This window comes from Vulpes lagopus, chromosome X, assembly GCF_018345385.1.
Source record: "Vulpes lagopus strain Blue_001 chromosome X, ASM1834538v1, whole genome shotgun sequence".
Taxonomy (NCBI): Eukaryota; Metazoa; Chordata; class Mammalia; order Carnivora; family Canidae; genus Vulpes; species Vulpes lagopus.
This window is the reverse complement of record NC_054848.1, coordinates 12,090,754-12,104,307: the sequence shown is the minus strand read 5'-3', so window position 1 is coordinate 12,104,307 and position 13,554 is coordinate 12,090,754. Positions and strand designations below refer to the sequence as shown.

The following is a 13,554-nucleotide window of genomic DNA, read 5'->3' as shown; positions in this document are numbered from 1 at the left end:
CTGTTTCATTTTAACTTATTTTGAGCCCACTCTTGCTACTCTGTGCTGTTTGTAATAATGAAAAGTTGGAGTAACTTAAAATCAGTAGCTGTAAATCTGATTTTTAAAGATATTTGACAAGAACCCACAGTAATAAAATACATTTTTATATCATAGCAGTTACATGCACATAAACCAAAAAAATATTTTGTTAACTAATACTTTATTTCTTGTTTTGCATTCTCACATTTTCTATTCTCTCCCTTTTTTCAATGCTGATCCTGATCTACTAAATTGATTGCATGCACCCTGGGATTGGGGCCTGCAAAAGAGCCTATTTCTAGCTGTTGGTGGTGATTTTTTTCCTTTAAAAAATAGTTTCTGAAAAATGTCATGGTTTGAGTTCTTTATTTTCCCCCTACTGACAAATTCTTTAAATTTTTCTTTTATTGTTTCCTCTGTTGCCTTTTAAAAAAAATAAAGTTCCCATTATAGAAAAATTAAGATGTAGCCAAGCACCCAAGAACGTTAATTTTACCTGCCCATCAACCAGAGACAATTAGATTAATTCAGTGGTTCTCGCCCGGGGTGGGGAGTGGGGCAATTATGCCTCCTCATAGAACATTGAACAAATGCCTGGACATATTTTTGATTGTCATGACTGGGAGTGGGGTGCTACTGGCATCTAATAGGTAAAGACCAAGGATGCCTCTAAACATCCAGCAGTGCCCAGGACAGCCCTTGTAGAACAAGGAATTATCCAGCCTCAAGTGTCCGTAGCGCTGTGGTTGCAAAACCCTGGTTTAATTTAACATGATAGGATATATAAAGATTCCATTTACATTTATAGACCACTACAGCTTTATAATATATAGTCCAGAGTATAAATGGCTGGCTGAAATGAATCAAAAGTAAGAGGGAGAAAAAAAAAACCCCTAAGAGCTATTGTAAATAGCTATAAAAATCACCTCTGTGAGTCAACAAAATCACCTTTACTTTACTTGATAACCAGTGCCTGGGGAGATCATCTGTGGTTGGCTTTTAGCATCTAACCCACAGCAAAGCTTGTGGGATGTCACTATATAATTTCATTTTCTCAGCAACAACCAAATCAGTTAATATCTGTTAAGGTAATTGAGTTTTTACCTGGAAACAGAATTGAGTATACCCTTTAGGCAATTAGAATATTTTTAAATTTTCTGCTGATTTCCCCATCCACCTTAGGGATTTGATCATTTTTTTTTAGAGAGGCACTAGTTTAAATGACCAGAATTTGCGTGTATAGACTTTTATTGTACACGTAGACTTTTTTGTTGTTGTTCTTTTGTATTTTATTAGCCTTAAAGAATTTTAGTAAACACCTAGAGTGTGAATATTTGAAATTCAATGATGCAAAGAAATCTGTTATGTTTTGAAAACTCTGATCAAATTTAAAGCATTTCAAGTTATGGTCCAAATGGAAGACCTAGGCAGATGCAATATAGTTACTCTAAAATATACTTAAAACTATTTCTTTGTGGTCTGAAGTTATATTTACTAAGTAATCTGCTTTTTAATTTATTTTTAAATATTTTATTTATTTATTCATGAGAGACACAGAGAGACGCACAGACATAGGCAGAGATAGAGAGAAGCAGGCTCCATGCAGGGAGCCCAATGTGGGACTCGATCCTGGGACCCCAGGATCACGCCTTGGGCCAAAGGCAGATGCTCAACCACTGAGCCACCCAGACTTCCCAGTAATCTGCTTTTTTAATTTAAAAAGTGTCATTAACTGCCGGGGAAAGTAATTTGTCCTTAGTATTTTATAACGAATAGGTTTTAGAGCAGGGTTTACAAGATGTAGTTAAGTTATTCCCATCATTTCTAAGACAATCTTTTGAGACATGTAATAGAAACAGCACACTAGAACAGCAGTAGCTATAAATAATTCACAGATGAAAGAAAAAACAAATGGTCCTTTTACATAAAGGCATATAAAAATATGAATGAGAACTTTTTTTCGTTCTTGGATTGGCAAGGATGAGCAACTCTCTTGTCTGGTGCTTGTGAGCACTTAAACTTGTATTTCATTTTGGAGGATTAGTTTGGTGATACCTGTTAACAGTTAAATATTTTGACCCATCAGTTAAATTTTAAGGAATTGCATCCAACAGAAATATACAAATGCACTAAAATTTTACTATAATATTAAGCTGGTGGAACTTCCCCAAATATTAATCAATGGGAAATAGGTTAAGAAAATTACAGTACAGCCACACATGAAACCATTACCTGGCTGTAAAAAAGAATGAGATTAATTTCCATGTAATGATATGAAAAGATACTCAAGGTCTATCAAGTGAGAAAAGATCTAGGAGTGGGACATTAATAACTTTTTAAAAAATTTTTATTTATTTATGATAGTCACAGAGAGAGAGAGAGGCAGAGACACAGGCAGAGGGAGAAGCAGGCTCCATGCACCGGGAGCCCGATGTGGGATTCGATCCCGGGTCTCCAGGATCGCGCCCTGGGCCAAAGGCAGGCGCCAAACCACTGCGCCACCCAGGGATCCCGGGACATTAATAACTTAATGGCATTAACTCTGATAATGTTTGAAGCCCCCCCCCACCACCATTTTCTAGAAGTGTAAAACCTGTATTAGAAGTATGAACTTTTTTAATTTATACATTTTTTAAATGACAAAATGAAACTATGTGAATGGAAGAGTACACATTGTGTTGTTCCATTAGGTAAAATCAGAGTAGAATTTGCTAAAAAGTTCCAGCATGTAAAGTGAAGCACTTGCGTGCTCTTGGCCATTTTAGACACTAACCATCTGGCACAACCATATTGCTCTTGCCACTCATTACTAACTTAATGTAAAAAAAAAAAAAAAAAATCATTTGACTTTACTAGTGCCCAGAATTGCTGGAAGAGAAAGACTGACACTATGAGCTGTGTCATCTGAAAGGTACCTTACAAGGGCTTTCAATTCTTCTCTTTTTGTTCATTACTAAACATAGATTTTAGTGAATTTGGACATTCTCTGGCCCTGTGTTTTTTGTTTTTTTTTTAAGATTTTATTTATTCATGACAGACACCGAGGCAGAGGGAGACGCAGGCTCCAGGCAGGGAGCCCGATGTGGGACTTGATCCCGGGACTCGGGGATCACACCCTGAGCTGAAGGCAGAGGCTCAACCACTGAGCCACCCAGGCTGCCCTGGCCCTTTGGTCTTTAAGCACAGGTAATAGGGTTCCAGAGTCGAGAGTAGGACCTTGGCTTCCAAATTCAGTGAGAGGCAATAACAAGGACCATTGTATTCTAGAACATGAAGGCTAGAGGATACTACTTATAGTACAAGAAATAAATGAAACCCTTTCACAAGAAAAACTGGAAAGCAGTAACTTCAAATAACACATACTTATTTTTCATTTAATGTAAATGATTTGCTCTTTGACCACATTGTATGCTAGAAAGAGACAATCAGGAGACTAGGTTTTCAGTTTTGGATCCAATACCAGTAGTTGACTTAGGCATCATCCCAACAAGACTTAGACCTTCAGATAAGTCTAGCTTCCAGTATCTTACAGTTTCCCAGATTGCTTTAGTTTTGAGTCATCAGCCTATTATGGTGGAGATCTGGGAATTTTTAAGGCAATGGAGCTTGTCTTTGTCTTAAGAATGTAGACAGTTGGAAGAGCAGGTGTAACTTAATTCCTCTCTCTGCTGTTTGTTAACCTGCACTTCCCACCACCTCTGGCTCTTTTCATAGGGGATTGAGAAGAGAGTCACTCCGAGTACGGAAGTTGAGCATACATCATAGATGCATGTGTAGGGGGTGGGGAGCAAACTCAGAGCAAGGGAAGCAGAAATAGAATCAAGGGGCACGGAAGTTGGCAGGGTGAATGGCAGTGGAAGCACAAGCATTGGTCTTAGGCCAGACGAATCTTCCTCCTGTTTGGAGGAGATAACTGGGGAAAGCTGTGGTTTGTTTTTTCTTCATCAGTTGGATGAGCCAAATTCTTGGCTTTGAGAAACTGTCATCTAGAAGAGAGTTGCTGGGGACTAAGGAGAAAGAGAAGAGGTAGAGGTAGATAACTGGAATAAAATGTTGAGGGTTTGGAATAGACTTAATGGGGGGAGGAAATGAGTGAGGAGTAAAAGGATAACCCAGAATTACAGGCCCGTTTCAGGTTGAAAATAATGTCTGATTTTTATTCAAAACAGGTCTCCAAAGAACTGGTACTAAGGGCAGTTTGCAATTTGTGTAATACAACTGGATTAATTTTTTCTGTTTTCGTTCTGGCCATTATTCCCATGTAATCTAAATCACTGATGTTTTAGTGTATTGAGGAACTCCGCTTGCCCAGTAGTGGAAGAAGAGGGTAGTTCTGGTTCGGCCCAGGACCCCTTGTGTGTTGTGACAGACTTGGCTCTCACCCGCCCCAATTTTTAATTAAACTAATTATTCTGTGGCTCAGAAGATGTGCTAGTGGTTTTGAGGGCCCAGAATCCTGGAGTTATATTTAATCCACTACAATATTTTCTTGGTTTATAAGAGAAAAAATAACTTGGTTAATATGGGCATATCTGTATCATTTAGCTTAAAATCAACCTTAAAGGTTAGGTGGTCATTAAGGCATTTATTTACAGCACAACTTTTTCAGACTGTCAAAATTGAGAAATTATTAAAAACACGGTAAAGCAACTTAAAAGTAAAAGGATACATTATTTTTGTACATCTTAGGGTTTCTTTTTAAAGGGTGTTTTTCCAATGAAGAGGGTTTTCTTCCTATGACGAATATTCTTCACAGTTGATGGATGCTAGTTTCTTTTTTAAGTATAATAATATGGATCATTGGCCATAAAGAACAGTTTGGCTTATCATCTACCCTTGAGTTTACTAAATGTAGTGAAAGGTCCGTCAGAAATGCTGGGCATGCATGTTTGAGAATGGTCTGTCTTGCTTAGTAAAGTCTCTTCTGGGGAGCATCAGGGGTGTGCTCAGCCCTATTTGGGAAACTATCTTTCTTTCAATGGGCAAAAGCTCTCCATGGTTGGTTTTTACATAGTGTGCATAAAATTAAGAGAGAATACCTAAAAGATAAAAAGCTATACTATAAAGGCTCAAAGAACTGGTATGTAGGTGAAAGGTTGACAGACTTAAACTTTTCTTGTTCTCTCTCCAGAAAACAGAGAATATGTATCACAGCAAGAGTTTCATGGGGTGTAAGAAAGCGTACTAGAATACGTGCTGGAGTACTGACATGCATCAAAATGTAGTAGGATCTATGAATTCAGTTTGTAATTATAATTTTGTCAAGTTTGTTATTTATATTTTAGCATAAAAAGTCTAATTATACTAAGTCTCAAGGGATAGTCCCCAAACCTCGCTTAACTGATATTTTCATAGGGAATTTTATTCTGATAATAATCCAGCTCTGGGACTATTTTTTTACACAAAGAATATTGAAAGAGGTCAGAGGTTCATTGGCCAAAAAGTATTATTAAGTACTGTGAAGCACTAATGTCATTGATACAGATGTAAAGAAATAGAATTCCCCTATGAAAATGAGAGCTTCTATACGAAAATGAAGCATTTGGGGTTTATTACTAATATAATTTTAACTTGCTGGTTCATTCCACTATATTCTGAATGGAAAAACAAAAGCAAAACTCTCTCTTTAAACTGTTTTAAGATTAATTATTTGAGGATTAAAATTTAACTGGCGCTTCTTAGATACTTTTGTATTTAATTGTATAAGGGATCTGTTATATATTTGACCAGTTTACATGACTTTGTAGCCTAACATTTCAAAATGCCAGCTTTCATATTAATATGAAGATATTTTAAAGGCACTCAAATGAGCAGTTTTAAACTTTGAGTCACAAGCCTTTTGGCAGGGGTATAATCCCTCTGAGAGTCTGAAGAGCCATGGGCCCTCTTCTCAGGAAAATCTGTATGTAATTTTGCCACTAGTTTCAGGGGGTTCTTAGAGTCCCTAGAAATCCATCTCTGGGTCATTTGAAAACCTCACCTCAGGGTACCTCATTGATGTGGGAAACTTCTACTTACATACATTTGTAGGCAGAGACATTAAATCTTTTTGGAGAGTTCTCTAAAATCTATCTTGAGGATTATTTAAAAAATAATATCCTTGGTTTCAAAGGCATAGTCTTTGGAATTTTTTTTTAAGCTAAGCAAACCGTTAAACACCTCCATTGCTACTTAAAATACCAAATGGGTGACTACTTTTCCACTTTTTCTTGGCAAAGATTTTCCTTTAGGATCTGTAGAAGAGTTTATGGTCACCTGAGGATGTAATGATTTTCATTAAGGGATTAAATTCCTTTACTTCGTGTAATAAAATCCTGACATACTTGAAGACTGGCAGGAGGTAGTAGTATTCTAATTGAATTTTCAGTTAACTCAGTATTGACCAGATGATTTTACACTGAAAATCTTTTCATACTCAAGATGAATTGGAACTAAGCTCTGTTTATAAGTTAAATGTTCAGCCATACACCAAAGAACGAAAACAAAAATGTAAGCTTCCATTTTCCTTACTGTGCACTAAACATTCTAGGAATCTGATTGTGTCTGTCAGTTTGTACACTGTGTAAGAATATATGCATTTCTTTTGTAGCCACGTCATGAATATTTTAATGTCCCTGTGTACTAAATGACTACTCGTCGTGTATGCAGAATTTCACAGAGGAAATAGAGAGCTGATATACTTATGAAAGAAAATATCCTCAGCTTGGTGACTATCTTGTACAATAGATCATTTCAGAACCAGTACCTTTACGATTGTAATTGTTTTTCCCGTCCTCATTTTTCTTTCTGTTTTATTTTCATTCTGTATATGATCTTGATGTAGTTTATTCCTGCTCACAGCTGGTATAATTTCTTCTTGAAATATGACCTATGAATGTTTTGAGTAGTTCATCTTAAAGACATACATGTCATCATTTATGAACCATCTATGATTAAAATCTTGTAAGAAAAATTTAGCAATCGTTAAAGTGTTCACCAAAGAAAATATAGCGGAAACGCCACGGCAAAATAAGCAGTGCCATGCCATGATATATAATGTGGCTTGGTCTTCAGATGTTCGGGGGAGAAAAGAAATTCTATTCAGTGTGACTATTTTACAGCCTCTGTGAGCTACCGTATTCTAATGTATCACATAAAAGTGTACTTGGAAGTAATTTGAGAGAGTAAAATCTGTACTGTTACATAATATTTAAGGGTAAAAGAGTCACAGTTCTTAAGTTTGTGATGCCACATTTATTGATCACATTTGTGCTATACAGTATTGAACAGTCCCTTTAAGACACATCAGAGAAAGCGTCAGAAGTGTCTTCTGCAATATATATTGTTCAGTAGGAAGTAACCTTTTCAAAATGTTAATACTGAGTCCTAAGACTCAGTTTAAATACTAATATTTTACTATAGTTTTATAATATCTATTAAGTCTCCATTTAAATACTTAATGCTTTGTTAACTATGGTAGTATACTCTAAATATTAAGACTTTTAATATGACATGCAACTTATTTTATTATAAAAGGAAAAGTACCAAATAATTCAGCGTTTCTATCTAGAGAGTTTAAAGCCTGATTACAGAAGCTATCTTAAGGCCTCGATAAGCAAATTCCGAAGTCACTCGAGCAGGTTCACTGCTGACGGAAGACCTATGAAAATGTAGACTAGGCAGGGACGCAGAGCAGTTCTTTCGGGTCCCCGGGTCCTGCAGTACGTGGCAAGCACCTGGATGGGTTAGCAAATGAGAAACTTGGCATTCGCCCTTGAAAGCATTGGGAAACACGGGTCTTTCATTTCCATTTTTGTCCTCTGTCCCTCCCCCACCCTGCAATATGTCATTCATCTGGTTTTACTGCTGAATATGCACTGTCTCATGCCTGTTTGCTTTGGATGCGGTGTGCTGAGCTGTAACAAGATGTTGCTTCTTTTATTCTTTGTATACAGCTGCTTGCTTAAAATTCGTAGATTCTGAAATTGCTTTTCTTGCACGTCTAAAATAAAAGTATTGCATGTACTTTGTCTCATGTGAATGACTTTTTTCTTCTTCATCCCTTTTGACAAATAATCTATTTTATATTTTGGTTTTTCCAGGTAATTTTATTAGGTCGTGTTTAAAAAACCCTAAAGTGGTTAATCTGGCAAATTTTCTTAAGTGTACAGTTCAGTACTGTTAAGCATATTCACAGTGTTGTGCAGCTGCTGTCCAGAAATTCCTCCTGTGAAACTGAAACTGTACCCATTAAACAATTCTCCATTCCCCCTCCCCTCAGCCCTTTGTAACCACCATTCTACTCTCTTTCTATGAATGTGACTACTTTAGATAATGGTTTTTCCAGGTAATTTTGAGCTACAAGTTCAGTGTCAACATGGGAAAATTACATTTGATACTATGAACACAATTTGTAAAAAAACAAAACAAAACAAAACAAAAAACTAATGTACTGTTTGTAGAGTACTCCAGAAATAAAATGTGCAGGTGGTTCCTTTAAACCAGGCCTTTTAGAAAGGACATATTTTAAATGCATATTTGATAAGTAACATGGTTCTCTTCATGAGATGCCATATAGGATTGCAGGCAGTGAGCATGGGGAAATCCGACCAGCTCCACAGAACGGAATGGGAGGCATTTTTACACGGATAAGCGAAGAACGCTAACTGTATAGAATCCAGTGTAGGCATCTATTAATAAATGCATTGAAGGTTGAATAGTGTTTTTAAGAACTATTAACAGTACAGTTGACCCATGAACAATGAGGGGTTTAGAAGCACTGACCCCCCCACAGTTGAAAATCCACATACAACATTTATCTCCCCCCAAACTTAATAGCCTACTGTTAACTGGAACCCTTACCAATAACCTAAACAACACATCTTTTGTACATGTATTATATACTTTATTCTTACAGTAAAGTAAGCTAGAGAAAAAATGTTAAAATCATAAGGAAAATACGGTAAAAAGTCTGCATATAAATGGACCTGCACAGTTCAAATCCGGCTTTGTTCAAGGGTCAAATGCAAATGATTATATTGTTTCCTTTATTTAAGATGTATGTGATTCAGATTTCAATATATTTCATGTTTAAAGCTAAACATGATACAGAGACTGGCTACATTGTTCTTAGGGATGTTGCATCTTTTTCATTAGACTTTAAAAATTCTGAGACATGCAAATAAAATAGGAGAAGGCACCTTCATGTGCACATCACCCAGCTTCAACACCCATCAACTCAAAATTCATGGTACTGTGCTTTTTGCGTCATCCATTCCACCCCCCCACCCCATTTTGGCTCAGGGTTTGAAAGCATGTCCTGTACGTCATTTCATCCCTAATGCTTCAGTATGTATCACCAAGAGACGGAAGTACCACACCCTCCAAAATTAACAGTAACTCCTAATATCTTGTTCCTGGTTTAATTTTTCCTAATTACCTGAAAATTGCATTTCTATAATCGGTTTGTTTGAACCGGATTCCCAATAAGGGTTAACACTGTATCTGGCTGACGTCTCTTTAAGTCATTTCATCTTTAACAACTCTTTTTTCCTTGCCTTTTTTTTTTTTTTAACAGAGTCACTCATGCTGTAGAATGTCCTTCATCCTGTATTTGGTGGATCGTAATCCTGTGGCAATGTTTAACTTGTTTGCCTGTCCCCCATATATATTTTGATAAAGCCTGGTTAGGCTGAGGTTTGATGGGGGTGGGGCGGCAAGGGCAAGAATACTTCATAAAAAAACCTTTTTGTCACCAAAGCCGATTTTTACCCATTTTTCACTAACCTACTAAAAGGTCATCATGTGAACTTTATCCGGAGAGCTGGTTTATAATACTTTATTTAGTACTGAATGCTAAATACCTTCCTGTAGGGTAGGTCTCAATCATGTAATGTTATCAGTTAACATTTTTTGAGCACTTTCTAGAAGTAAGGCACTAAGCCTTCTCTCCCTTAAATGTCTACGTATGAAGGTAAGTACTGTGATCCTTGTTTTCCAAATAAGGAAACAGGCTAGAGTTTAATTTATTTACGATTACTCCATATAATGCTTTACATACAACTAAATCTAATGTATGGATTTATGGTTTAATATTTTTCTTTTCCTTGTTTTGTGCTGTACCACAATTAGGATGCAAAAGTAAGTTACTTTATTATTGGATACTAAAAATTGCATTTTCTCCATTAAATTGTCATATGCCTTTTAATGACAAAATTGTTGCAAGAAATACCTGAATTTGACCTGGTCCTCTTTTGTGATGTGCAAAATCAGCCACTCTGGAAAATTTTCAAATAATTTTTTCTAGATATGCCTGCTTTGTTTTGTCTTCCTTTAACATTTAAAAATGAGTTATTGCTTGCCCCCCACTGAAGCCACTGGTTGCCACGGGGTGGGTGTGGGGGAACGGGCTGCGAAGGTGAGTTTCTGAAGCCCTGCTGCTAGGGAGAGTAAAGTAAAAAACTGAGTAAAAATGCAGAGGAAGACATTTCTATAAATACATGTGACCAAAAAAAAAAAAAAAAAGGAAACCATAGAAAACCAACTTATGTGAAGATTCAGAAGAAGAACTCGGGGTTTTTCCTACTTTTTATTTAGGGGAGACTGAATTTTAACACTAAGGTAATTACCTTTCCTGTAGCTAATTCGATAGCAATGATTTCCTAAATTGCCAGTGGGTTTGCCTGCTTTTTGTATGACAGCAGTGGTGCCCAGCACACTGGTAGGTAATCAGTAGGTATTTAATGCATGCTGAAAATATCCTTCTGTAGTCTTTGAGCTTTGGGGCACAAAACCCTAAATAACCACTGCTCTCAACATCAGAATGTGCCCACATGACCTGCTGCTTGCACTGGTCTCTAAACTTGCACATCCTTCCGTGTCAATTTCCCATTCTCAAGCCTCCCCGGATCTGCTTACCAGAGTCTCACATTTTCCCTCCACAGGAAGCTGAAACCCCACGTAGTGTTCTTGAAGAAATTGGACTGACATAACTCTCCTCCCTTGTTGATGACTTCTTGTGGCATTTCACACACTGTAGATGGTCACTGCCTTCATGTCCATGTTAGCTAATGGTATAAGATGACGTCTTGTCAGTATTACTGTTTTGCTAAAGCTGCTTCATTCAGGCCTACATAAATTTTTTTTTTAAGGGAACTTTGGTTAATCAAGGGATAAGGAACTTAAATACAAATTAGAATGATGCAGAAAAAGAAAGGTACCTTTTCTGGATATTTTAAAGTTTATAGAATCTGTTTCTCTCAATCTGATCATGTATCTATGAGAATAACACACAATCAGGCAATATACATTAATTAATCACCGTCTTTGGCAAAGGCAACTGTTAAATTAGAATATGAAACCTGGTTTTATGAAACCAAAGACTAGCATGTAGCATTTCAGTATATATGAGAATAAAGGGAATTGATACATATCAAATGAATTAAAATTTAACTGTTGAGACTTTAAGAAAAAAAAAAAAAGAACCAAATTTATACCAAAGATCCTTATTGGAAACTACATACTTAAAAGGGAATACACAAATGACTAAATTGAAATGATGTGTTTTACACTAAAATTATTTCTCCGGCATTCCAAACCGGGGACAAGGAACAGAGGTTGTTTAATAGTGAGCATGTTATGTTTAAAGCTAAGAAACATTCAACTCGAGACAGATTTTTTTGTGGTCATAACCATTTAGTGACTTAAATGGTTTTTTGATGCCCCCAAGTAAAAAGGAAACACTGACCTACCAGAATTATTCATAACAGTATCTTATGGAAAATGTGTTCTCTTCACAAAGTGTTGCCTAAGTCATTGTTTAAAGCACGAATATTACTCCTTGGGGTGCTTTTGCTTCCCTCCACTTGTAAGTGCTGCAAACTTTAGGGCAGCTTCCTTCCCTTCCATGGCACTGCCTAGTTAGCAGAAATCTTAAAAAGCAGACACCACCTTTCATGTAAAATTGAGAGTTGAATGAGGTAAAATGGCATTAGTGGGCCCTATGTTTTCTTAAAGCTATACAATTGTTTCAGTGTCACTTTTATACATACTTTAATGTATGTAAACGTATCTTCATGATTTATACTTTCATTTGTATCTGCTGGGCTGGATTAAGCTTTGTTGTGATTGTGACCAATACATATTCAGGCCATGTTAGCACTGTCTTATCACATCACCAATTAGTTGTAATAAATGTTCAATGTACACCACTGTAGTGTGTTTTTATCTTTCTCTTTACAAAAGTCTGTCAAACTATGGGGAGCTGCTGAAAGAGTTTTAAAGTTTTTTCAGTAAAATGTTGAAAATTCACCTCCATTTGAAGGTGGTTGCTAAAAGCACACACGAGATAAATGATGGAAGATGTAAGGAGTTTTCATGTACTTTGAGCTCACGGAGAAATAATGTGGCTTCCACGCTGAGAGCTTATCTACACATTTATTTTCAATCAATAAATGCCGCTTTTAAAACCTTGATGCAGTTGACGTTTCTACTTTCTGAATTAGCAACTCTGATTATTCCAGGTAATCAAAGGCATTGCAAATCAACCAGCTCCCCAACCCACGCCCCCCCCCCCCCCCCCCCCCCCCCCCCCCCGCACCTGGAGGTGCTCACCAGGTGAACCAGTATCTGCAAACTACCGCCTAATATAAGCAGCAACTCAACTGGTCATGATAGTTAAGGGACCTCCTAATAACTGCAGATGGGAAATGCTACATATTAAAGCGAGGATAATAAAGAACAAGGCATCAACTACCATCAAGCTTCTAGTCTGATAAAAAATACTTGCAGACCTGGACAGTCTCCAACACTCAGCTGGCTTATTCACTGAAAACAGGCCTGATGGGCGTCTGCTGGCACTGTAGAGCTGGAATTTTAAAATCATAAATAGTAATCAGGTTATAAGTTTAAGAAACATTAATAACTTTAAGTTCAAGATGGACATTTATCAGGATAATGAACCAGTCAAGTAGTTTAAAACTGTTCTCTGCCTTCCCTCCACACCACAGCACCCATGAACACTGGAGGGAAGAGACCCCATTATCTCATAATTACCTTGAGCACAAGCTGGTGTTTATCCTATTTTGTCCTCCACGACCTATGAAGGCTATTCCACTTGGAATACCACCTTTAATTACGTATATCTTGGCTGTATTTAGGAAAGTAATGGAAAATACTGGATACCATGTTATTCAGCATTAGTGAGTCCAGTAGGTAATTACAGAAAATTTTCAAACATTTTTAGGGTAAAGCTGGCATTTGAAGTTGAACAAATCAATTTTTAAAGTTAGAGTGATTTCTGGACCCTACTTCCTTTTACAGACTACATACTAAAGAACTCTCATTTTCAACAGATAACCACTCACTCAGAAATCCCAATCTTGAAATTTCTTTCCCTGTCAGCTTCAGTACTTTGTGCATCCTTAAGCCCTTACTTCCAAATCCCAAGTCACCAAATGCCATATACTCTGAAAATCCAGATGTCCAGTATGTCATTAGGTTATGAAGAAAATTAAAAATGTATGAGAGCATCTTTTTTTATGATCTGAAATCTAA

The 13,554-nt window shown here is 36.8% G+C and overlaps 1 protein-coding gene across 6 annotated transcripts in view; it reads left to right on the top strand.

Annotated features, from left to right (window-relative positions):
* Window positions 1–12,471, top strand: part of AP1S2 (adaptor related protein complex 1 subunit sigma 2) — a 30,038-nt gene extending 17,567 nt beyond the window's left edge. For 2 of the 6 annotated variants that reach the window (XR_005985693.1, XM_041741367.1), the window contains 2 exons: window positions 10,132–10,140; window positions 10,944–12,471. Coding sequence is in view for 4 of the 6 variants with exons in the window: in XM_041741367.1 (XP_041597301.1) it covers window positions 10,132–10,140; window positions 10,944–10,991 (57 nt within the window). In the remaining 2 variants the exon portion in view is untranslated. The other 4 variants (XR_005985692.1, XM_041741369.1, XM_041741370.1 and 1 more) reach the window with 3 other exon arrangements.
* Window positions 12,472–13,554: the final 1,083 nt, after the last annotated feature.